Here is a 26,680-nt window from a genome sequence, read left to right as displayed (position 1 = left end):
AATTCAGAGTGAATTAATGGGACAAATGACCACCATCGCGATTTCGAAGGAAAATTTTATTTTATATTTAATAAACGATCACACCGGTGTTTTTAGATCATTCAGTGCGGCACATCATCAGCTGCTAAATTAAAATCTGCGTTCGCTCAACTTCGCTGGCTGCAGCACTGTGCATTATAACCAATCACACATGATTCTGTTGAGTTTATGAGTACAATGACCAATAAGAGGCGTCCAGATGAGTTTTCGCTGAAACAGCTGTTTTTTCAGTACGCGCTCCCTGAATGATTTCTGCTCTCTGCCGATTTCTCTCATCAGAAACAACAAAGTGCAGATGTGCCTAAGATGTAAGCAAGATTTCACAATGTAAGCAACTTCAGTCATTAATGGGAGTTTTTGAGAGTGCTTGAATTCTGGCTAGACTAAAGTCAATGAAATTGTTCTTTGATAATGTAAACGGAGTGTCTATTTACACAATGCAAATAGCTCACCTTTTGGCAGAGGCTATTTACAATAATTAAAAGATTATAAAAAGCCGCTACACACCAATCGTTTCATGGTAAAGCGCGTACTGTGGTATCTTTGACGCGATTGACCAGGGTTCGAATCCGCCTTTTGCCGAACTTTTTTTCTCCCTTTTCAAATCTCATATCACATCGTAAAGGCATTTATTTTTAATAAAAAAATAACCAAAAAGTTAAAAATAAAGTATCAGGTAGGGTTAGGGCAGGTGTAAGGAGGGCTTTATTGTATCAAGGTGGCATCCATTTAATAATCTGAATTAAAATTATAATTTACACTCAATATGTTATTATTGCATTCTGTTTTATAATGTAATACCATACTGAAGTGCAAATGCCACTATTTTGCAACAAGTAGTAGCCTATAAATAGCAGACAATCCTGCTATTTTAACATAAAATGTGTAAATATAGGCTAATCTATAGCTATTTGCAATTAGTGTAGATAAAATCCATTGCTATTTGAATTTAAGAAAAAATACCGCAATTTCAACTGAGGGGGGCCTTTAATCAGTCCGTGCCCAGGGCACCTCTGCGTAATCCGTCCCTGGGCAGGTGCATTAAGAGAACGGGCTGGACCGAAGTTCCAGGAAAAGTCATATAGGCTGCTACAGCATCGGAAAAATCCTATTAAGACAGGAGATGTAATACTGCAGAAAATAGGAGGTCCGAACGGAAACCCCGTTTTGCACGCGATTGGCCACGAGAGAGGTCAGCGGACCGAAATAGAGGAAAAACTGTAGTGGTACACAGAGTATGCTCCAGGAGTGGCCTGCGGAACGGAGGAGATGCTGCTACACTCTCTGATGAGACTCTAACACAGCGAACCAAACGAGCGATATTAGCTCAGAAAAATTTAAAAAATAAAGCCGCGCTCGAAAGACTGGTTAGAAAAGGGGTCGGAAATAAAGTATTTGAAGACTTTTATTCAGATCCGGAAAGCCTGAGCTCAGAAAGCGAACTAAGCGAAAGCGAAAGCGAAGACTCAGATTATGAGGAATTAATACAGCCAGAAGAGCGGACACCCCGCGGCGCGACGCCCGATCCAAACAGAACTTTCTCTGTACCGAGGAGGTTAAGATTTAGAGATGATACCCCAGAAGTGGATTACCAGGCTGAACCAAAATTAGTTCGTCTAGTCGAGGTCAGTGAAATAAATCAACATTTAGAACATTTAGAAGATGTATATTCTACGTTTAAAACTGACGTCTAGATATATATATTTTTTATTTTTTTTGGTCTTCTCGGAACATACAGAAAATCGACAGTATAACGAAAATTATATTATTATGATTATATTTAAACGCAAATCTATTTCCATATATACCTTGCACCGACGTAATAGGCCTAACGTTACGTATTGACTATTGACAATTATAGAGCAGATACATTTGTCATCTGAACGAGTGGGAGTTGAATTGTAAAATGGGCTATCAGATAAAATGGTTCAAATAAGGTTGTAGCATCATATCTCTTTACATTTTTACACAAAATCACAATAACTGATCTTGCATTGTTGCTTCAACACTTGTTGACATGTAACACAAATTTTTATTGGTCTGAGTTTTTTAAGGCGGGGGGGGGCAGGGCAGAGTAAAGCTTCTCAGAGAAATAGTAAGGTAATTGAGCCTGACATAGAAAACTTCATTAATCACTAATAAGGGTAAAGCAGTTAAGTAAGCTTACCAACAAAACAAAGGTTTATGAATAATGTTTTGATATGCTCTTTCAATTAAAAAAGTTAAATTTATAAAAGAAACTTTGAAACTTATGAAAGTCATTTTAGGTAGAAATGGCTCGTTAAGGTAAAATGGGCCATGATTTTCAGCTAAAATGGGCTGCATACACACACACACACACACACTTTTAGACAGAAACTGAGGGTGAAAATAGGTTTATAGGCCTACTGAAGATATGCATCCATACAAAATCTTAACAGTCTATTTTTTATTTTTTTTATTGCATTGCAGACAGTATGGCAGGAGGACAAGCAAAGAAAAGAAGTTGCAGCAGCTATTTGAGGCCGGAGCACGTAAGCACGTGCCCGGCGTCAGGCGTTATTGTATCTATTTGAGTGCTATGCCAAAAACAAATGAAAGCATTTGAGTGCTGTAAACTTAAAATTACATTTTTGTACTAATTACTCAAATAATTAGAGGCGAATTAACGTTTTATGTCTTTTGAGTAATTACAACCATTCCTTTATGATAGATTTACTATTCGATCTTACAGTGCATACATCCAGTAGAGAGCCATAGACATACATTATTTTTTTTCTGGCTGTGGCCAACTTCTCCAACATTTGTAATATTTTGTGAATTTATGTACATGTAAACATTATGAAATACATTCAAATCAATACTCTGTAAAAAAAAATGTTTTTTAAATAAAATAAAAATTGATTTTATTTGACAAATTCTTTAAAAATTCTAAATGTTGCAGTCACATCTGTATGTGTGTGTGGATGTGTGTGCATGTATTAGATCTCACCTTTTCATATCTGTTATCTGCTTTTGTGACATATTTCATTTGTCATTCTATACAAATGCTTTGTTGCAGACATGTATTTTGTGTGTCTATCCTCCTGACTACCTCAGTTTTGTCCTCTGTAGAGGACATTATGTTTTAGTGATTTCTCTGAGACGTTACATGTCACAGTTTTAAGTCTGGATGTCCAGATTCAGGGCTTTTCAGAGATACCAAATGATTGAATGTTTCACCATGACCACTCCCTCTCCTTGGTCTTTAAAAATGGCTCACATTAATTTAGTGATCAAGTATATCACCCTTATGGAAATATGAAAATATTTTGCCATTATCATTTAAATCTTACTACTTTTCAAATTGTTTGTCATAAATCAACATCTCAAGAAAATGTTATGAGGTTTCAAATCAAAATATGATCCTTCTGTTATGAAACATGACATCAATTTCATTCATGTACACTGTAGAGGACACCAGGACTTAAAGCATGTTTATTACACATTTTGGTAGACTCAACAAATGAGTAGAGACATAATATATCAATATTCCTATTAAATATTAGATATTATTCTGAAAATCTTGCTAATTATTACTCCCATTATTGCACTTATTTGTTTATTTTATGTTGCCCCTAAAGCACATTAATATTCAAATTAGATACAGTTTATGGGTACATTGTGTATAATGGAAAAACTTGTTTGTGGCCATTTTCCACACATTTTTTCATAAAGAAAAATGTTTTTAAAATATATATTTCATAACATATTTGAGAATCATCTTTATATAAAGTTGAAAAATGAAAATTGATTTGTGATTAAAACAAACATTCCCACTGTTTGTGCCTTTTCATGTCTATTCATGTCTTTTTATTTAAAAACAAAATGATTTTTTTTAAATCCCGATGTCCTCTACATTTATTAAAGATAAATTGATTTTATTTGGCAAAAAAAAAAATGTTTTCATGTTTCCCATTATTTTTCAGTTGGGATCATTTTGACCCCAAATACCATAAATGTGACTTAAAAAAAAAAAAAATCCCAGGTTTTTTGTGTGTCAAGAAAAAGATACTGTAGAAAAAGTCACAAATCCTAGGTCACTGAGATGAAGGGAGCCATGTTTTTTAACTAAGGAAAGTTCACATGGGGTCAGTGTGGCCCCAAGGAACAGATTAGTTTAACATATGGCGTTCACTTCATGATGCAGAACATCCATCCTATGCTGCATCTACAAGAGGCAAGGGATTTTTGCAATCTTGATGCTTTACAATCCATTCCCATTTGAGAAATTGAAAACTTGAGATCTTGAAAAACTCAAAGTCAGCGACTCAAAGTGGATTTCAAAATTCAAAACTCAAAGTGTAAAGGCCACAAAGCTCAAACCACAAGACTGAACACTGCCTTCATTTTGGGGAAAGAAAAAAAATTGCTGCTATTGGACTTGATTATACTTGACTCATCTTTTTATTCACAACCCACTAAGAACATGAGCAGACATAACATAATATCTATAAAACAAATAATATGACTCATTGGGTCCATTTGTACTATTTGTGTCTCTTTCTATATTTTTTTTAAAAATTAGCAATATATATATATATATATATATTCATTCGTTTCGGGATTATATCTGTCATGTTAACATTACTTTAAAATAAATAAAGACAATTTTAATAATAATAATTATTATTATTACTACTTCTATTATTTTATCATTATTTATTTATTACATTATATATATATATATATGTATATATGTAATTAAATAAATAAATAGTTTTTTTTACTCGCGTGCTGAGCCCGCGAAACCTGCCAGTCAATGGAGAAAGGCACCAGTCTCGCTGGCTTGGCTGTGAGCGCTCAAGGTGCCCCTTTTCCGTTGACTTGCACTTTGAGGCAGAAAGACTCGTCATTTTAAAATAATAATCTATGTTTATGTGACTTAATAGTTGACAGGAATTTAATGTAATAAAATATATTCTCTTTGCATTCTTATCTCATCAGTGCTTTTCAGATGGTAGTAGGCTACATATTCATTAATCAGAGCCTTTTTAATTTATACCATGAAAATAACTCTCTTTCTTTTTTTCAGCATTGTCTACCGTCTGGGTTTTGTAAGTGATCAGTCAGCTGCTGAACACCACCCCAAAGGCTCTTTTCAGAGCCATATTTCACATCGTCTTTGGCTTTGTAAGTATATTTTGTGACTAAATGTCCGACACCTGAAAATGACTTGAATTCAGATCATTTACAGCAACATTGTGCAGCAGCCAGTCTTCACTGTTTTAAGAAAAACATGAAAGGAATAGCTATTTTACAACACAGTCTAGCATCCTGCATCTCTGATCGGAGACCTCAGATTTCTGTCTATCACTAGTGTTAGCAAGTTGTATGGGAAAAGACTACACATTTTGTCATAAGCAAGCAGTTGGCGGCAGACGATTAGGTATTAGTCTACCTACACCCTACTATCATCAGATGGCGAGTTTGTGTCTACGCGTGAGACTCTATGTGACATTAGGTCCCCAGTGAACGGATAATTGAAAGTATGGGATGTCTAGACTAATAAAATATCTAAATTAATATACAATAGATACTTGTGATCAGTTTTTAATTAAGAATATTGCCTAAATTTAATGATCACTTGAAATTGGAGTCAGATTGTACACGGAGCTAGACTAAAATTGAAAGTAAATCCAGATAAATTCAGAGGCGCAAGTAAAAGACCAAACATGCATTAAACCTTCGACTAGGCCGCTGGACTCCCCTGTTTGGACTAGCGGGTGGATCCTTACACCATCAGTGTCCCAATGTGTAGTGAGCCAGGGTCCTTACTGTCCTTACCAGTGCCCAAATTCATGTATGTGATATACTGATTCACGACCAAGGGAGCTAGGGAACTGATTGAGACGCACCGTCAGTGTCTGTCTTAAGATTTATCTCAGATATTAATATTTACATAATATTCAACATATTGTACCATTTAAGAATAGGCTACTTTTAGTGTTGTGCCCAGTAATGTGAACAATTGTGAGTAACATCCTTTTTTTTTATTATTAGATTTGCATCGGCCTGCACTGCCTCCTCCACAGAATTTGTTGCCTTCCAACGTTTCAAGGCAAGTAAGTTTCTTTAGCTTTGTTGGTTTGGTTCACCAAAAAATGAAAATTTGCTGTCACACATCAGCCAATATGTCTTTTTACTTCAAAGTAGAACATTAAAAAAATAATAATAATCTGATTCTGTTCCTTTGACAATTCAAATAAAGCAAGTCAATGGTTACCATCACTTTAAGATACCAAAAAAATCATAAAGATTACTTTAGATAATTTAATTGATTTTAACTTGCTTACCAGATGATGTTAACACAGTTAAAAACAGCAATCACTGACCAGCCAGAAAAAAAAGACTCCAAAAGACATTTCCAACATCAAAACGATATGATATAAATAAAAAACAAACAAACAAAAAACTTTAGAAATTGTGCATTTCTCTCAATGGCTCATATTTGTTTGTGGTTTACATTACAAGTGAATATGAAATTGTCTCAATTTTACATGAAATAATAAAATACAATTTACCACAGACTTGAGTGAAAATATCATATTCATGAGCTACAATCATTATTCATTAAGTTTACTGATGTCCTGATACAGTGACTGGTACTACGTTTTTATTAGGACAAATCTTTTCATGAATTCATAGCTATTTGCAATTAGTGTAAATAACATATCGCTAAAAATACTGCTATTTTCACTTAGTGTAGATAAAATCCATTGCTATTTGAATTTAAGAAAAATTACCGCAATTTCAACTGAGGGGGGCCTTTAATCAGTCCATGCCCATGGCACCTCTGCGTCATGATCCGTCCCTGACTCACACACACACACTCTCACACACACACACAAACACACACACACACACACAAACACACACACACACGTTGGTTTTTGTGGTTTATGGGGACTCTCCATAGGCGTAATGGTTTTTATACTGAACAAACTGTGTGTGCTATTGCCCTACACCAACCCTACACCTAAACTTAGCCCTCACAGGAGACTTTGTGCATTTTTAGATTTTCAAAAAAACACAATTTAGTATGTTTTTTAAGTCTTTTGAATTACGGGGACATAGGCAGTGTCCTCATAAACCACCTTCATATTGTAATACCTCTGTCATACCCATGTCATTATACAAATTTGTGTCCTCATAAACCACATAAACATGCACACACTCACACGCACACACACACGCACACACACACTCACTCACATACACACGCACACACGACACACACACTCACACACACACACACAGTTGTGGCTGCTGTTTGTCAAATTGTGAACACCAGAGGTCACTATTGCATTGCAGTCCTGTGTGTTCTCAAGTGTTCACACCTGACTCATGTAATAGGTGTGTATTTCCTGCTTTTACCTGATTGCTTGCGTTACGCGTTGTGTATTGTATATATGCAGACCATATAAAATATGTGTAATAAGCATTTTCCTAGAAATAAAAATGGTCTATTCATTTTTTATGCAAACGCCTTAAAGCATGTTCTAAAATATAGCCACAGTGTGTTATTTATTTTAAAGCTTATTTATTTGATTTATTATTTAAAAAAGCCTAGCTTGTTTTGCAGTATTTTGTTTTAGTTTTTTAAAGCCACAGTTTAGTATATTTTAATTTTCTTGTATTTTTTATTTAAATAGTTTAAATTCATTTTGGAATAGTTATCCTCTTTGCTATAGCTTTTTCTGGCACAAAAATAAACAATAAAATACAATTCAGGAGTGTGTACAGAGTGTTAATGTCTAAAGTGTCATATGTTACAATAGTATAGTAAGTAACACTATAGTCCAATCTAAAGGGTTAACTCAAAAGACATAACTACAACCAGGTATTGTATTTTATGAAGATTAGACTCCCAAAAAAAAAAAAAAAATAAAGCATAACCAACTCGTTATTATCTTTATTACCACATGGTGTTATGGAAAAGAACCATGTGACAGAAATTAAAAGCAATAATTTGAGACCAGAAAAGCATCACATAACTGTAAGAGTAAATAATAATAATAATAATAATAATAATAATGACTATGCACCCGTTTGTAAGGAAGGTTGTAAATTAACTAATTTCTCTGTCCAAAACCAAAACTCAAACCCGAAGACTCGGGAGGTGAACTAATCGGGGGGTTTTCCAAGATGGCGACATGACCGTACATGTTTTAACGAGCACTTGCACTGAAATATTAAAATTTATGTTAAGACTGTAATTACATTCTGGGCAGAGACTGAATGTGATCTGTAAGCCATATTTTATCATCCATGTCTACACGGGAAAAAAAAGAGGACGATGAAGGCTGCTAAACAGGCCGTTGTAACAGGTTTGACGAACCCCCTCATGTCTAACTGTCATGACTGCACTAACCTGATCGGTCAGTTGTCCCTGATGCCTGCAGAAGAGGAATTTCCCTCATATCCAGCGACACCATGCAAGCCTCCTGCTTCTAAAAAAGCTCTCCTTAAAGATAAATGTGCAGTTTCCCCATCCAATTCGGACATTGTTGACTCTCTCTCGACACTGATCAACGCGAGATCAGATGCCATCGAAAAGATGGTAGGTGAAAACTCCATGAAAATAGAGGGCTTAAAGCTCACAATTGATTTTGCATGCAAAGAAATAAAGGATGCGAAGAAACGGATCGAGAAGGTTGAAAAATGTTTGAAGAAAGAAGAGGAGGTGGTTGCTCCGCTTAAAGACAGAGTAACAGAGCTGGAAAATTACTCAAGAAGGTGGAATTTAAAATTACACAGGTTACCAGAGTCAGTCGAAAATGTTAAAATGGAGACCATCAAGATCTGCCAGACCATTTTGCCTCAAGAACAAAGCAAGCTGACGGAGTTGATTGACATCGTACACCGTCTGGGGAAGAGGAAGCCAGGGGTTGTGAGACCACTTCGCTTTCTGTCGAGAACACACCGGGATTCTATCTGGGCTGCAGCGAAGAACAACCCGTTCCTACGTGAAAAGGGCCTAAGGTTCGCTGAAGATTTACCTCAACTGTTAAGGAAATTAGAGCCAAGTTTTGGCCTACAATTGAAAAGGCACGTAGTGAGGGGAAATCAGCCTACTTCGTCGGGGCACGGGCCTTCATCGGGGGCGTTGAGCTTCATCTTCAGCAGATTGGAAGAGGTGTTAGTGAGGCCAGCAGGGGGTGCTCACCCTGTGGTCTGTGTGGGTCCTAACGCCCCGGTATAGTGACGGGGACACTATACTGTCAAAAAGCACCGTCTTTCGGATGAGACGTTAAACCGAGGTCCTGACTCTCTGTGGTCATTAAAAATCCCATGGCACTTCTCGTAAAGAGTAGGGGTGTAACCCCGGTGTCCTGGCCAAATTCCCTCTACTGGCCCTTGTCTATCATGGCCTCCTAATAATCCCCATCCACTTGATTGACTCTATCACTCTCTCCTCTCCACCTGTAGCTGGTGTGTGGTGAGCGCACTGGCGCCGTTGTGCTGTGGCTGCCGTCGCATCATCCAAGTGGATGCTGCACACTGGTGGTGGTTGAGGAGAGACCCCCCACATGATTGTAAAGCGCTTTGGGTGTACAGCAATACACAATAAGGCGCTATATAAATGCTTCATTCATTCATTGAGGATGATCAGCTGGATGTTAGAGGTGACGGAGATGAAATGACTTAAATTCAAGACTATTTGCGGACTATTTGGTTTCTTCATGCCATGCATAGGCTACAGCTTTAAAGACTCCTTTGCTCAGGATTTGTATTTTTGACTCTACTTGCCTTTACTAACGATATGGTGCTGCGTTCGGTACTTTAGTGGATACATCTTTGCACAAGTCACATTCGGTTCTTTCTTTTGTTTTTCGTTTTTTCAAATTGACTGTATATGTCTTTATCTGTATTGTCCTTAAATGCCAGGGGATTACGGCTTAATTTTTTTTGTTTGTTAAACAATTTAAAACAGATTTTTGCTTTTTTCAAGAATCGCACTCTGTACCTGAAGACTCCAAGTTTTGGAGATCCCAATGAGGGAACGATATTTGGTTTTCCAATTGTTCTGAGCTCTCTGCTGGTGTTATTACTTTGTTAAATCATTTTAATGGCAATGTCTTACACTCAGAAGGTGATAGTAATGGCCACTTTCTCATTCACGTGATATCTATAATTAACATAGCATTTTTGATTATCAATATTTATGGGTACAACTCCAATGCACAGAATGATTCACAGAACAAATTAGACGAGATTTATAGAAGGAAAGCTGAGGGTGCATTCGTTCGCTCTAGGATGAAGTGGCTTGAGGAGGGCGAGCAAAATTCCTCTTATTTCTTCCGACTGGAAAAACAGCGTGCAAATCACAACACTATACATCAACTTAATATTGATGGTACTATTACCTCTGACTCTAAGTTGATTTCCAAATGTTTTACAGTAAGTTATACACTTCAAATTACATTCAAATGTAACTTCAAATTACAAAATTTACATCCTCATTTTTTTTTCCTTTTTAAAAGACTCTAAGAATATTTTAACCGAAGAAAAGATTTTTTGTGACAAACCCATAACTATTAAAGAAATACTGGACTCCATTAACCACTTAAAAAATAATAAGTCACCTGGAACAGATGGGTTAATAGCAGAGTTTTATAAATCCTTCACCCAGCAGATGGCCCTTCTTACTGCATGTATTCAATGAGAGTATTTCCAATGGTCAGCTGCCATCTAGTATGAATCAAGGTCTTATCACACTTATTCCAAAGTCAAAGAAAGATTTGCTATTTATTGATAATTGGAGAGATTTAAAACTGTTCTAGACTCAATTATTGATACAACACAGTCAGGATTCATGAAGGATAGACACATTGCCAATAATATTAGATTAGTTTTGGATATTCTTGATTATTCCCATCTGATTTCTTATCAAAGCTTTATTTTATTTTTGGATTTCTACAAAGCATTTGATACTCTTGAACATAATTGTATTTTTCTTAGTCTTAAAAGGTTTGGTTTTGGTCCTTTTTTTTGTAATGTAATTAGAACTTTATATTGTAATGCTAACAGCTCAATTAAACCGAAGCATGGCACTTCATCTAGATTTGATATTAAAAGGGGTATACGTCAAGGTTGTTGTCAGTCCTTGTCTTGTGTTTCCCCTCCTCCCGTGCCCATATTTGGCCTTCCTGTTCCTGTCCTCGTTTGTTTTCATTAGTTTAATTAGTCCCTAGCCCTGTGTTTGATTAGTCCACACCTGTTCCTTGTTTTCCTAGTGTTTATAAGCCCTGTGTTTCCTAGCCCCTGTGTCCGGTCATAACGTCATTGATGTTCGTCTCTCCCCAAGCTCCTCGTCTCCTTGTGTGTGTCTCTCCAATAAATGTGCTATTTGGAACTCCTACGTCTCCTCGCTCCTTGTGTCCCGAGAGGGAACGTGACAGATGACCGGACCGAAACAGAAGTAAGCGGCGCTCCTTTTCCCCCGTTTTGTTTTCCGTTTTTGAAAGTTTTTTGTTTGCTCCTTTTTTCCTGCTCCCTCCATGGCGATGGAGTTCGCCGCCCGCCTCCGCGCCCTGATACTCCGCGAGCTTCCCTTCGTGGAGTACGCCGAGGAGTTCTGCGGGCTCGCGCGGAGTTCGGATCTGCACGACGCGGCCATCCTCCACCTGTTCCGGCTCGGAGCCTGTTACAACTACCCCATGGACCTCCCAGACACCACAGGATTGACCTGGAGGGTAGGAATATACCGGTGTCTGGGAGACTTCCGGGTCCGAGTCGGAGCTAGCCCGCCGTCGTCCGCGGCTCTCCCGAGCCCGCCGCCGCTCGCGCTTCCAGAGCGCCCCCGCGAACTCGCGCTTCCAGAGCGCCCTCCAGTGCCTGCTCCTCGCAGGTGGACTCCCGCGTCTCCGCTGGTCCCGCCCAGCTCTCCTGCATCTCCGCTGGTCCCCTCCAGCTCAGCTCTTCCCGAGCGCCCCCAAGTGTCCGCGCTTCCAGAGCGCCCTCCAGTGCCGGCTCCACGCACGTGCCCTCCAGTGCCGGCTCCACGCACGTGCCCGCCAGTGCCGGCTCCACGCACGTGCCCGCCAGTGCCGGCTCCACGCACGTGCCCTCCAGTGCCGGCTCCACGCACGTGCCCTCCAGTGCCGGCTCCACGCACGTGCCCTCCAGTGCCGGCTCCACGCACGTGCCCTCCAGTGCCGGCTCCACGCACGTGCCCTCCAGTGCCGGCTCCACGCACGTGCCCTCCAGTGCCGGCTCCACGCACGTGCCCTCCTGAGTTCCCGCTGGTTCCGTCCAGCCCTCCTGAGTTCCCGCTGGTTCCGTCCAGCCCTCCTGAGTTCCCGCTGGTTCCGTCCAGCCCTCCTGAGTTCTCGCTGGTTCCGTCCAGCCCTCCTGAGTTCCCGCTGGTTCCGTCCAGCCCTCCTGAGTTCCCGCTGGTTCCGTCCAGCCCTCCTGAGTTCCCGCTGGTTCCGTCCAGCCCTCCTGAGTTCCCGCTGGTTCCGTCCAGCCCTCCTGAGTTCCCGCTGGTTCCGTCCAGCCCCGCGCTGCAAGAGCGCCCGACAGAGTCCGCGCTGCAAGAGCGCCCGACAGAGTCCGCGCTGCAAGAGCGCCCGACAGAGTCCGCGCTGCAAGAACGCCCGACAGAGCCCGCTCCTCTGTGGCTCCCAGGGGGGAGCTTCCCCAAGAAAATTTTGGGGGGGGGTAAGAGGGTCACAGCCAGTGTGGCCGGGCCAAGGGCCAAGGCCACAGAACCCCTTGGGCCCGAAAAAAATAGGCCGTGGCCTCCCGAGTCCGCTGACCCGCCCTGGCCTCCCGAGTCCCCTGACCCGCCATGGCCTCCCGAGTCCCCTGACCCGCCATGGCCTCCAGAGTCCCCTGACCCACCATGGCCTCCAGAGTCCCCTGACCCGCCATGGCCTCCAGAGTCCCCTGACCCGCCATGGCCTCCCGAGTCTCCAGACCCGCCATGGCCCCTGGAACGGGCACCGCCCTGGAGGCCTCCAGAGCGCCCACCCCCCCTCCCCATTGGATGGTGTTAGGCGTGAGGACACGCCTTCCGGAGGGGGGCGTAATGTCAGTCCTTGTCTTGTGTTTCCCCTCCTCCCGTGCCCATATTTGGCCTTCCTGTTCCTGTCCTCGTTTGTTTTCATTAGTTTAATTAGTCCCTAGCCCTGTGTTTGATTAGTCCACACCTGTTCCTTGTTTTCCTAGTGTTTATAAGCCCTGTGTTTCCTAGCCCCTGTGTCCGGTCATAACGTCATTGATGTTCGTCTCTCCCCAAGCTCCTCGTCTCCTTGTGTGTGTGTCTCTCCAATAAATGTGCTATTTGGAACTCCTACGTCTCCTCGCTCCTTGTGTCCCGAGAGGGAACGTGACAGTTGTCCCATTTCTCCTTATTTTTATTGGCTGCGCAGCTATTAGCAGACCATGTTAAGCAAAGTAATCTTACAGGTATCTCTATTGCAGGAGAGAAGTGATCATCAGTCAGTTGGCGGATGACACTACTCTCTTCTTGAAAAATAGTGATCAAGTTGCAGTAGCTTTAGGAGTAATAGATGCGTTCTCCAAAGCATCTGGTTTACACCTGAATATTTCTAAATGTGAATTACTGTCTATTATGGATTGTACTGTTTCATCCATTTGTAATATTCCGATTAAAGAAAAAGTAGTTTATTTAGGAATAAAAAATGAATCTACACGCTGTAATGATAATTTTATCCCAATTATAGAAAAAACACGTAAAAAAACTTAAACAGTGGCTTCAAAGGAATATTTCTTTAAAAGGAAGGGTATTACTTACTAAAGCTGAAGGTTTATCTAGATTGACGTATGCAGCTTTGGCTTTACATTTGGAAATTAAAATTTGTAAAATGATAGATAATCTGTTATTTGGAAATGGAAATGGAGGACTGAATTTTCTAGATTTCTAAATTACACTTTTAAAGTTAATTGGATGAAACACTTAAAATGTCCCTCGTCGATTTGGAATTATATCCCTAATTATATTTTTTCACAGCTGGGTGGCCTACATTTTCTTTCTCTATGCAATTATTGTCACGGTGCACACACGAGGGAGGAACCAGGAACACGCAGACGAGGATATAAACTCAAATAACATACTTTACTGAGGACATCAAGGAAGGGCAAGACAGGGCAGGGCAGGGCAGGGCAGGGCAAGATACAGACATCAACACCGGGGAGTCACGAGTAGAACAGACAAAATCTAACTGAACAGACAGGATTAATATACACAGGTAAATCATAGATAATGAGACTAACTGGACAAGAATTAAACTGATTACATTTAACAAGGACAGGAAACAAACCAAATAAGGAAACATGAGGCAGGAACACATGACACACACCAATGAACCCTGACAATTATAATGTTGAAAAATTACCTGTTAAACTCTCGGCATTCCACAAGCAAATGCTTCTTGCTTGGTCTCTTATTTATAAGCATAATTTCTCTCCACACTCTTTTTCTATTTGGAACAATCGTAATATACTCTATAAAAATAAGTCTTTATTTTTTCAGAACTGGTATAACAATAAAATTATTTTAGTATGTGATCTTTTTAATGAAAATGGTCTTCTTCTGTCATATTATGAGTTTTACAGAAGGTTAAGGTTCCTGTTTCACCCAAAGAATTTGCAATTGTCTTTGATGCTGTTCCCTCAGGAATCATTACACTGTTTAAAGGCTTTGATAGAACTCTATATACTGTGATCCATTCCAGACAACAGTGGATAAAGCTTGTCTCGAACCACACTCGAGTAACAAACTGATTCGTGCTCTTTTTCAGAAGGAAGTTGTATCCAAACCATAAGTTATTGTCTATTGGAGTAATTTTATTAATATTGCAAACTGGAAAAAAGTTTGGCTTTTGCCACATAAATACCTTATTTTGAACAAAGTTAGAGAAGTATCTTTCAAATTAATCCACAGATTCTACCCAGTGAATAGTTACCTAAAAAAATGCAAACATGATATTAACACAATGTGCAACTTTTGTAATGTTCAAGATGAAACGATTGTACTGGTACTGTAATTATACTAAAGTGTTTTGGAATAGTTTTTGCTAATTTGTAATTGATTTTGTGTACTCTCAATTTTCTTTGTTTTGGAAAGATGTTTTGTTTGGTTTTGTGGATACAGACTGAGAAAGAGTTTTATTTTATAAATGTATTACTTCTCCTAGTACCATATCCACAGATGCAAATTCTCCAATAATAAGCCGCATTTTAAAGTGTTTGTTAAAGAGTTACAACAATATTTTGAAACGCTCTCATTATCGGAAAATACTAAGGCAAGAAAAACCCTATCTTGTTGTGCCCTTTTCAGAATTCCCCTGTAAAATTATTACTTTATATTGTACTTGTATATTTATTTATTCATTTGATTACTTGATGTTATGTGTTCTTTGGTATTTTCAATGTTGTTATATTATATTGTAACTATATCTGATATTTCATTGTTCATTAATAAAAAATAAAAAAAAGGTTTACTAGTCAATTCTCTTTCCGGCTCAGGCTGCATTGGTTAAGCGTATGGGGCTGTCACGTGATGAACGAACGACTCAAACCCGGAGACTTGTCAGATAAGAGGTGGTGTGCAAATCATAGACTAAAGAGCCAGGTAAACAATGAATTCATATTTTCTGTTTCTTATAGCATTATAGTTTTGTATTGTTTGTAGTGTGATAAACGTTTGCATAAGTAGTAGATGCGTTTGGAAAGTAACACGTAACGTTTGAATTATATTTTGCTAAAATGAAGGAAATGACTCGAAAAAAGATTCGTTCATTTTGCTGAACGAGACTCAAAGGTCCGAGTCGGTAAAATGATCCGAACTTCCCATCACTAGTTTGCAAGCGCTGGCTGTCTCAAGTTGTTTTCCGATACATCTCTATTCTGAAACTTCCGTCTTTCAGCAAAACGCGTGATCCTCTGGTGCTGAACACGTTGCTATCATATGCGACAAAGCACTCCTTTTTTTTTTAATCAATGACTCTAAAAAGCGGTGAGGACTTGAATTTACTACATTAATTCCAGACATGTTTAATTGAATGAGACATATGTCAAATTTAGCAAATAAAACAACAATTAGATAACGGCGCGAGACAAGGAGGGATTTTATCCCCAATTCTGTTTAACCTTTACATGAATCTGAATATTTGAATGCCTGCAAAACTGTGTGTATGATTAGGAATATTTTAGTGAATCATATTATGTATGCAGATGATCTTGTGGTGTTTAGTCCTAGCAGTGCTGGTATTCAACAGCTTTTAACTATGTGTTCTGATAATGGTCTTGAACATGATATTTAATATAATCCTGATAAGAGTGTGGTTATGATTTGCGGAACTAACGAGGATCAAAGAATACATTTTCCAGGTTTTAAGTTGTCTAATAAGTACGGTTCCCGGGAGGGGCCGTCTTCGGTTCACTTATTATTAGTTTTATCATGGCCACGGCATATTAAGTCGTGGCCACGAGATAATTTTGTCGAGGTTAGGACATTTTTTGTGGCCTCCATTGCCACGAGTTTAATTCTTAAGTAAACAAACCTATGTGACCATAGCAACCTGGGATCAATCAGATATGGATAAAACATTTTTATTAACATTAAACATTTCATTTAATATTTGTATATTATTATTAGCTTATATTAACTTGTTAGGGCTAGTTAAATGTGTCATAAAGTATTAATTGCCTAATTAATTGCCGTTGTCTGCTTTAATAATCATTAGCTAATGATATGCAAAGGTACTAGACTGTAAAAATGCCACAGTAAAAACCTGTTAAATGATTAAAAGTAAGTTTCCTTATTATATTCAGTGAATAACTGTAATAGATCTAACCTTTGTTTTCGAGAAAGACACTCATAGACTGTCTGAAACCACACCCTAACCCTCATTCACTAGTTCCTACATTAGTTCACTATATAGTCCACTAGACAGAGTGATTGAGAACATATGAGTGAATTCAGACACTGGTGAACACCTGTTGTTCAAGTTCATTTGTATATCGCTTTTTACGATGCAAACCGTTGCAAAGCAGCTCTACAGGAAATTAAGTTTCCACAATATATTTATATATTGCAGAACCTTAATATATTTAACTTATGGCAAAATTTGGTAATTCTGTATGTTGTCTGAGCTTTGGCGTCCTCTGAGGGGTTGGCATCATCTTTTCTCAGGTGTTCGTCATCTCAGATCATTTAAGGGTTGGATCCAGACTGAAGCTTCTGTCATTCCTAGTTACCACGGGATGTTAATCAACAGAGAAACAGAGACATAATTAGCATAGCTGCTGTTCCATCTAAGCAAAAATGATTTGTTCAACCCAAGCTAAAGAATAATAATAATAACTTCAGTACAAGATTATAAGATGCTGTTAACACAATCACTGAAGGAAAGAATCAGAAGCAAAACTATAACAGACATACAGCCACAGCCTTAAATGAAATCAACTGAAATAGGGCTGCAACAACGAATCGATTAAATCGATAAAAATCGAGTACTAAAAGTAGGGCTGGGCGATAAAACGATAACGATATGTATCGCGATAGACACGTGAACGATATCAATAAAAAATGTGTTCGATAAAACGTTCGAAGAAAACAAAGGCTGCGAAGCAAGTTTGGTTGCATTAACAAAGGCACTCGCTCTCTGGTAACCTAGCAACGTAGGGAGTGACACGCTAACAGCCAATCATGTAACAGTATCAGTTTGGTTGCGCCATATCGTTGTCTCGTGTCTAAGTGCGCACGCGCGGCTGAGAGTGCACGTCTGCAGCCAGACCTGGCTGGTCTGCTGGATTCCTCTTCATAAGCAGAAAATGAGTGCCGCAGCGAGCGAGGAAATTGTAAATAAGAGAAAGTCAGCTCGCCAGTATGGCAGTTTTTTGGATATTATAAGTCTGACCGTAGTCAGACCAAATGTCGTCTGCAAATTATGCAAGACCGTCGTCCCCGCCAAGACTGGTAATACCACGAACTTGATGTACCACCTTATAATATCAAAAATATCAATAATTATCGATATCGACCGATATGAAACACTGATATCGTGATACAGTTTTCAGCCATATCGCCCAGCCCTAACTAAAAGAGTTGGCAACGAATTTCATAATTGATTCGTTGTGTCGCGCGACGCGGAGACGTTTGATTATAAAAAAAAAAAAAAAACTTTAGTTGAGCGCGGAGCGGAGTGAACACACTCGGTCTCTCTCGCGCACTGATACTAGCAGAGTTCGGGAGATGGGTATACTGTGTGTGTGCTGCTGTTATCTGCAAGAGATTTGAGTTGAATTGATGCTAGGGCTGGGCGATATGGCTGAAAACTGTATCACGATATAAGTGTTTCACATCGGTCGATATCGATAATTATTGATATTGCTTTTAAGGTGGTACATCAAGTTCGTGGTATTACCAGTCTTGGCGGGGACGACGGTCTTGCATAATTTGCAGACGACATTTGGTCTGACTACTAATATCCAAAAAACTGCCATACTGGCGAGCTGACTTTCTCTTTTATTTACAATTTCCTCGCTCGCTGCGGCACTCATTTTCTGCTTATGAAGAGGAATCCAGCAGACCAGCCAGGTCTGGCTGCAGACGTGCACTCTCAGCCACGCGTGCGCACTTAGACACGAGACAACGATATGGCGCAACCAAACTTGATACTGTTACATGATTGGCTGTTAGCGTGTCACTCCCTACGTTGCTAGGTTACCAGAGAGCGAGTGCCTTTGTTAATGCAACCAAACTTGCTTCGCAACCTTTGTTTTCTTCCGACGAAGAATAAAAAATATCGAACGTTTTATCGAACACATTTTTTATTGATATCGTTCACGTGTCTATCGCGATACATATCGTTATCGTTTTATCGCCCAGCCCTAATTGATGCTTTTAATGACTTTGCATAAATCAGTAGGTTGTTCTTCGTGTACTTAAGCAAAATAGTTCTCAATACCCTAATGCTCACTTTACTTAAACATTATAAATATTAGTTTATAAACAAATGGCAGTTGGACAATTTAAGTGTTGGTTTCTGCAAATAAAATTAGTTAACTGAAAAGTTTGTATATTAACATTGTATCAGTTAATGAAATACGGTTTTTCACTGTAAGTTTAAACTGTTCTGTAAATCCTAAAATGTTGCTACCGTATTTTTCACGGTAAAATTCTGGCAACCACAGCTGCCGGTATTTTACCATAAATTTAACTGATTTTTTTTTACAGTGTATCATTATGTTATGACTATACTTGTTGCACAGAACTATTAACTAATTAGCTATGATTAATTAAAGCAGACAAATGGAAGTTGAAATACATGCTTCAACCCATTGTGGTAATTAACATGCATTTACTCTATTAGTTACTATAATATGTCATTAGGGAATTAATACTTTGACACATTTAACTAATAACAATTTATTGATTACTTAATTTATGAATCATATAGAATGTTCATTTGTTGCTGATGCAGTAATCATTAATAAAATCATTAGTAAAAGGTTTAGTTCTTCATAAGTTATACATTAACTCGTGATTATCTGTGCATTTGTTAAGCATGAATTAATGCATATTAGTGTCACCATATTGTAAAGTGTTACCTTATGCTATTTGCTACCATATATTTTGCAAATACTGCAAACGCCTGACAATTATGCCAATACTTTATGATTGTAGGCTATTTATGCCAGTGCGTGATGATAAATGAGCGTGTTGTGTTTTCATTTACAAATGAAACTACGTGTATGATTCATTCCTCAACGAAACTATTAATTCGCAGGAAAAAAAAAAAGAAATATGTTAAATTAAATCTTTAAACTGCATTTCCAATAGGCTATAAATTCCAGTCAGCATAATCAAAGCTTTATGTCCAGCATTTACAGTAGGCTCATTTATAAAACTGGTCAGAACGTTACGTAAAGAGATAGAAATGAAGGGAAAAAACGAATATAAAATATATTAATAGGCTAATAGTAATAATATAATAATAATATACAAATATTACGGAAAAAGACAATCAGTTAATGGACACGCACAGCTAGCAAGACTGTGGGATGGATAAAAATGTTTTCTTGTAGGTGTAAGTAATCTTTAGAATCATTGTTATAACTTTAGCTTTTAGGGAATAGGGATGTAACGGTATGAAAATTTCTTATCACGATTATAGTGACCAAAATTATCACGGTTATCAGTATTATCACGGTATTGTTCAAATGTGCTGGAGATGTTCAAAAAGTACCGAAACATAAATCACTTCAAGTTTTATACTTAAAAATCAACAAACAGCAAATAAAATGACTTTTTGTTTGCATAATCACTAAAACAATAACATTACCAATGATGTCTGGATTTTAAATGACAACTTGACTGACACCAGTTTAATAGCATGTTCAAATAAATAATGTAAATGTTCAAATAAAGCTTTGAAAAAGTTTAACATAAAGGTAAACTCACATTTCAGCCTTTAAAGAAAAGAGTTAAGTCAAAATGACAATTGATTAATAAGGGGAAGGGGAGGGGGGAAGTGGTGTGTGGCCAAGTATGGTGACCCATACTCTGAATTTGTGCTCTGCATTTAACCCATCCAAGTGTACACTCAGTAGTGAACATACACCCGGAGCAGTGGGCAGCTAATGCTGCGGCGCCCGGGGAGCGGTTGGGGGTTCGGTGCCTTGCTCAAGGGTCTCACCTCAATCGTGGTATTGAGGGTGGAGAGAGCGCTGGTTATTCACTCCCCCACCTACAATCCCTGCCGGACCTGAGACTCGGACCCACAACCTTCAGGTTACAAGTCCAACTCTCTATCCACTTATCTGCTCCATAAATAATTCTATATAGCTTATCTGAAGTGTTTAAATGTGTAGAATCCACATAAGCTTGTTTTTCATCAACCGGTTAAAATTTACAGCAGGGCATGCAAATTTGGTCCGTTTTTTGGCCGGACAGAAACTGCTGTACACAGGCTGAATGTAAATAAGTGTTTGTAAATCCAGTCTCTGACAGCAGGTGGCGCTTTATATGGAAAAGCTGAATTACAGCTGATTCCCCTGAACTCCGCGAACAAAGCAGTATTGTGTTTAAGAACACTTCCTTTAGGTATTACATGGCGCTAAGATGAAAACAAAATGCCATCGAATCGTTTCTGAAGACAGTCAGATCCTTCAGAGGTACATTCATATAATTAATTCACTGATATATTCATTTGTATAATTCCCTCAGCACTCTTTTAAAACCTCCCAGCTTTTCCGCCCTGTTTTCACTCAGAATGAAACTCTGCTGCCGTGCGCTCGTGAGACTGTTACACTCTGCTTTATGCTGGACAGTATTTGTTTATCGTGAGTTGTCCAGATCGCGGTAATCGAATACAGTTTTAATGATAATTAAAATATGAAACGGTAATACTAACCGTGGGGAATTTTATCATGATTTATCGTCAAACCGGTAATCGTTACATCCCTATTAGGGAATCACTCTTAAGATTCGATATTTATATGATTAATTGAGATTAATCAGAATGTCCAATTTATACCTTGTTAACGATACCTTATTAACAACTTGTCCAGCAAGCATTAAAATCAGCACGTTATCTCTTAACAATTTTGTTTATCTTATTCGCGGCCAACGATAAAAAAAAAACAAATAGTTAGTTATCAAGCTCATGAGCACAGGTAACGCGATCTTGGCAAGTAATTTCAGAATCGGAAAATCACATAGCAACAGACATGAGATTTCTTAATAGAATCAAAGTTTATTTCACTACTCTAACACAATACTAAGCTAAACAACACGAAACAAAAGATGTAAACAAAAACACACTTAAATTGTTTTGATCTGAAGATAGTTTTAGGTTCTAATGCTCGTTTTCAACCTGAGGGAAATCACACACGCATGGAACTCTTCTATCTTTACTCTTAAAAGATAAATACAACCAGTTCAGCCGATTCAGGAGATTTTGTCTTACTTTCTCGCTTTCAGTTGAGTTCAGTTGTTCCCGGCTCAGAAAGGATCGTGCGCTGATGGGCGGCTTGGTAGGTTGTTGTCACGAGAATACTCTTCAGTGGTTGGTTGGCCTCGTTCTGACTTGATGACGCTCCCAGGAAGTTGGTTTCAGTTTTGAGGCTTTTAGATGTTAAAGTTCTTTTGGAAGCTTGAGTCTTGATCTCAGTTTACTGCTCAATCATGATGTTAAATGACTGAGAGCGTCCAGCAAGGAGCGAGCTAAGCTTAAGCTTAAGCTTTCTTTTCAATTTCCAACAACAACCCCTTGAGACACAGTTGGGTATCTGTTTTTAATGGGCCGAATTGGGATCTGCCCCCCGGGCGACTGACCCAATCGGATTCTTCCTGTGGACCAGAGCCCCCTGCACAGCTTCTTTCTGTGCGCATACCTTATCTGTTCAGTTATTTATCACATGAAAAACTTATTGACAGCAGATCTCTATTCGTATTGTAATCATGCATTGATGAGAACAAACAAATTTCATCCACACCAGCTTACTATTAATGAAATCAGCTTTCATCTGAAACCAAACACCACGTATTTGACATGCCCAAAAATACATATATCCTTTGTATTCATTACGCGGTTAATGCATCGATTAAACGATTCTAAATAAACACATCGAGCATGTGAACTGAACACTAGTCATCAGGTAAAGTTATGCATCACAAGATTACAACAATATCATATGTTCCACAAGCCTTTTAAATGACACGAAAACAACCTTAATATATGTTGTAAATATATTGTATATAGTGTTTTTCCGAGTATATTGCTTCAATAGCAGAAACTAGTATAATTTTGTCCTTTTTTAGATACTTGAACAAAGCGTGGCGTCTCTTTGTCTGTTAGGGAGCAACAAGGCGCGTTCCTGGGATGTGCTGATAACGCGAGGTCATAATGTCATTTTTTTTTTTTTGGGAAAGATCTGGAGATTTTCTTAGTTGGACGTTGATCGTAAAAACGTCATCTTCAACGATACCATCCTTGAATTTACTGCGTTAATGGAAAGAGATTAGGGAGGGTTTGTGTGGAGTTTCTCCAAATGACAAGGTCTTTTCCCTTGTTCGACTTTATTTATGATAAATCCAGCCAAGCACTTAAAGTTGCTCTTCTCTAAAGACATCCAGATGTTCTTCTCCAATATATCCTGGTTTTTGTGGTCCCAGGAGATAAGGAGGTCTGGGGCGAGCGATGGGCTGGAGTGGAAGCTTTGATTCCTGCTTCAGGAATATGTTGAAATTAGGTGTGTGTGTGTATTCTGGTTTCGACCAGGTCTATTGTATCTTATGTATTTTATGTAACATAAAATACAGTCCGGTAGCCTATGGTCAGTATAATAATTTTATTATGTAATAATTTCTATAATAATTAATACAATAAATTCTTAATTAAAAATAAACAAACATCAAACAACATTTTCACACAGGGCCATGTGGGTTTGGATTTTGTTTTCCCTTCATAATAAAAAACTTCATTCAAAAACTGCATGTTGTGTTTACTTGTGTTATCTTAGATTAATATTTAAATTAGTTTGATGATCTGAAATATTAAAGTGTGATAAACATGCAAAAAAAAAAAAAAAATCAGGAAGGGGGCCAACACTTTGTCACACCACTGTATTGGTAGCCCAGGAAAAGGGCTACCAAGCCACTTCTGAACCAGAGACAACTCCAGAAGCGTCTTACCTGGGCTGTGTAGAAAAAGAACTGGACTGTTGCTCAGTGGTATCAGTCAAAGCTGTGGAGACACTGATATTGCTGTATTTTGTAACTCTTTATGTGTGTCATAGATGCTATGGGTTGTATATGTTGTCTATCGTCGTTTTTAAATCTGGACCTTGAGTCTGTAATAGTTTGATTGATTGATTGCCTCCACTGTCTGTGCTGTAGTTTTGGTCTTTCTCACAGACCAGACATAGTGGTAGCCTAACTATTATTTCATTCAAAATACCTTTTGATATCAAATGTGTTTACTGTCATTTATCATGTTTATCATTGTTTTTTTGTTTTGTTTTTTTAGATCAGAAGATGTCAAGCACAAATAGCTCAATGCTGTGCCGTCTGGGTGTAGTAGTGACATTTGCTGTTGTCATCTCTATGAGCATCATGTTTTCCTGGCTCTCACCTTCACACAACTGTCCATTACCACTTCCTAAACCCAAACTAAACTCAGTACAAAACTCTGCCAAGAGCAATAACTCTCTTACTGATACAGCAGAGGAGAAACCTATAGTTCTGTTATGGGTTTGGCCTGAAAATTTTAGATTTGATTTCAGTGACTGCAAAAAGTTTTACAATATTGATAATTGTCATCTGACGGATGATAGAGCTCTGTACAACGATGCAGATAATGTCATCGTTTATCACAAACAAATCAGCTGGGATCCGACCAACCTTCCTCCATCTCCTCGTCCTCCGTTCCAGAGGTGGATTTGGTTCCATTTGGAGTCGCCAACCAACACAGAAAGGATACCGGGTCTGGAAAACCTGTTCAATCTCACTCTCAGCTACAGGCAGGATGCTGATATTCCTGTACGGATGCGCTTGATGACCAGGAAGAAACCTAATGAGGATTTTGTGATTCCCAAAAAGGACAAACTGGTGTGTTGGATTGTAAGTAACAACAGTCCCGTAACTGGTGTCAACGCAAGGAACGCTTTTTACAGAGAATTCAGCAAATACATACAAGTGACTTTGTTTGGAAAGGCTTATGCAAGATTCCTTGATTATAAGGACTACTATCCAACCCTGGCTAGCTGCAAATTTTACCTTGCCTTTGAAAACTCCATCCACAAGGACTACATCACTGAGAAGATAAACGGGCCCCTCGCAGCAGGTACCGTCCCTGTGGTGTTGGGTCCTCCGAGAAGAAACTATGAAAACTTTGTTCCTGCTGAGTCCTTCATTCATGTCAATGACTTCCCAGATGCAAAGTCACTAGCCGAATATCTGCTTCAGCTGGACAAGGATGAAGATGCATATCGCAAGTACTTTAACTGGAGGAAACATCTCACTCCAAGTCCTCATTTAGTATTGAATCAAGAGTTTGTTGACCCTATTTGCACTGCCTGTGACCATGTAGCACGACACAAGGAATATAAAGAAGCTCATGATCTCTATGATTGGTATTTTAATTAGTAATTGGTAATTGTTTCGAGTCTGGTCATTCGGGAACACCACAAGTCTGACTGTGTAATTTTGTACAAAATAAAAGCATTTAAAAGCAAACTTCCTGATTAAACATTAAAGCACACTAGTGTGAGAAACAGTGCAAATGTTTTAATTTTTTTTTATCTCATATTGTGAAAATTATTCATAAAATGCTTTTTTCACTCAAAAAAATGAGGTTCCTACTTTCAGATAAATGAGGCCTACGATTAATCAGATGCACATAGAAACACAAAACCAGTCCAAAATGAAAAAAAAAAACAAGTTGACAAAAAGACTGAATCCAATATTTGGTGATAATGTAGCAAAATGAGAGATTTATAAGCAATTCTTTGGAGTCCGGTCATTTTTGAACGGGAACACCACAAGTGTGACAGGAATCCGAACACAACCAGGGGGTTAATTCAGTTCCTCACCTGATTAAAAGAGAGAAACAAATCTGTAATTTGTATTCCATATAGAGCCAATGTTTAATGATTAACAGACAGAAACACGGAAGACTCTCTCTTTAAAGCATGATTTCCTTGAATAAAATTGTGCCAATGCTTGGAAAGGGATATGACATTGACCAATCACAATTCAGTATGCAAATATAACTATGACTCATCCCTCCCCAAAGTTAGTCCTCTAACCAAACACACCCTAATTTTCCTCCTTTCTTTTTTCTCTCTCTTTTTTTCTCTCTCTCTCTCTGGCAGCTAATGTTAAATGCATCATGTGAATATGTAATACCTCTTGTTCTTGTGGCATTGAATTAATAAAGCATGAAACAAACAAACACACTCAAACCACTTTAACAATTCACCTAGAAAACTCAAGTATCCTGGTTCAAGCACTGTATCATAATCATGAATACTGCTTTAAACATGAGTCAAAAATAAGACTATAATCAAGGCAATTATTACATAAAATAAACAGCATTTTTTAAACATCATTTACAACTTTTGCAATACACTCTTAAAAATAAAGGTGCTTCTCGATGCCATAGAACAGTGGTCTCAAACTCAATTCCTGGAGGGGCACAGCTCTGCAGAGTTTAGCTCCAAATCACACCTGCTTGGAAGTTTCTAGTAAACCTTGATTAGCTGGATCAGGTGTGTTTGATTATGTTTGAAGATAAACGTACTAGGTTACGTATGTAACCCGGGTTCCCTGAAGAGAACGAGAGCTGCGTCCGAAAACGCTATGGGGAACGCCTTCAGCGTGACCACGCTCTGAATATTACCTGCAATCAGTCAAAAATAGAAGGGCGAGGCGTCACGGGCGGGGTGACGTCACGACCAGGAAGTATATAAGCACGTGCGGCGGAGCCGGCGTCAGCTTCAAGTCATGAAGCAAGTGCGAGCTATATGTGGCTACGAGACGAGCTTCAAGTCATGAAGCAAGTGCGAGCTATATGTGGCTACGAGACGCAGCTCTCGTTCCCTTCAGGGAACCTGGGTTACATACGTAACTAGTACGTTCCCT

At 38.8% G+C, this 26,680-nt stretch overlaps 1 protein-coding gene across 6 annotated transcripts; it reads left to right on the top strand.

Moving 5' to 3' along the window:
• Window positions 1-1,251: 1,251 nt before the first annotated feature.
• On the top strand, window positions 1,252-25,457 carry LOC306848622 (4-galactosyl-N-acetylglucosaminide 3-alpha-L-fucosyltransferase 9-like). Of its 6 annotated transcripts, none has more exons than XM_079383276.1 (5): window positions 1,262-1,664; window positions 5,093-5,190; window positions 6,061-6,122; window positions 15,556-15,661; window positions 24,066-25,457. In XM_079383276.1, the coding sequence occupies exon 5, from the start codon at window positions 24,074-24,076 to the stop codon at window positions 25,181-25,183; it is 1,110 nt and encodes a 369-aa protein (XP_079239402.1). In that variant the 5' UTR covers window positions 1,262-1,664; window positions 5,093-5,190; window positions 6,061-6,122; window positions 15,556-15,661; window positions 24,066-24,073; the 3' UTR covers window positions 25,184-25,457. The 6 variants fall into 6 exon arrangements, 5 of the variants coding, with proteins under 5 accessions (XP_079239400.1, XP_079239402.1, XP_079239401.1 ...); XM_079383275.1 differs by having other exon boundaries at window positions 1,470-1,664; window positions 6,061-6,118; XM_079383274.1 differs by lacking the exon at window positions 15,556-15,661 and having other exon boundaries at window positions 1,252-1,664; window positions 6,061-6,118; window positions 24,066-25,451.
• The last annotated feature ends 1,223 nt before the right edge of the window (window positions 25,458-26,680 follow it).

Source organism: Barbus barbus (genome assembly GCF_936440315.1).
Source record: "Barbus barbus genome assembly, chromosome: 28".
In the NCBI taxonomy this organism is placed as follows: domain Eukaryota; kingdom Metazoa; phylum Chordata; class Actinopteri; order Cypriniformes; family Cyprinidae; genus Barbus; species Barbus barbus.
This window is presented reverse-complemented; position numbering and strand designations above follow the sequence as displayed.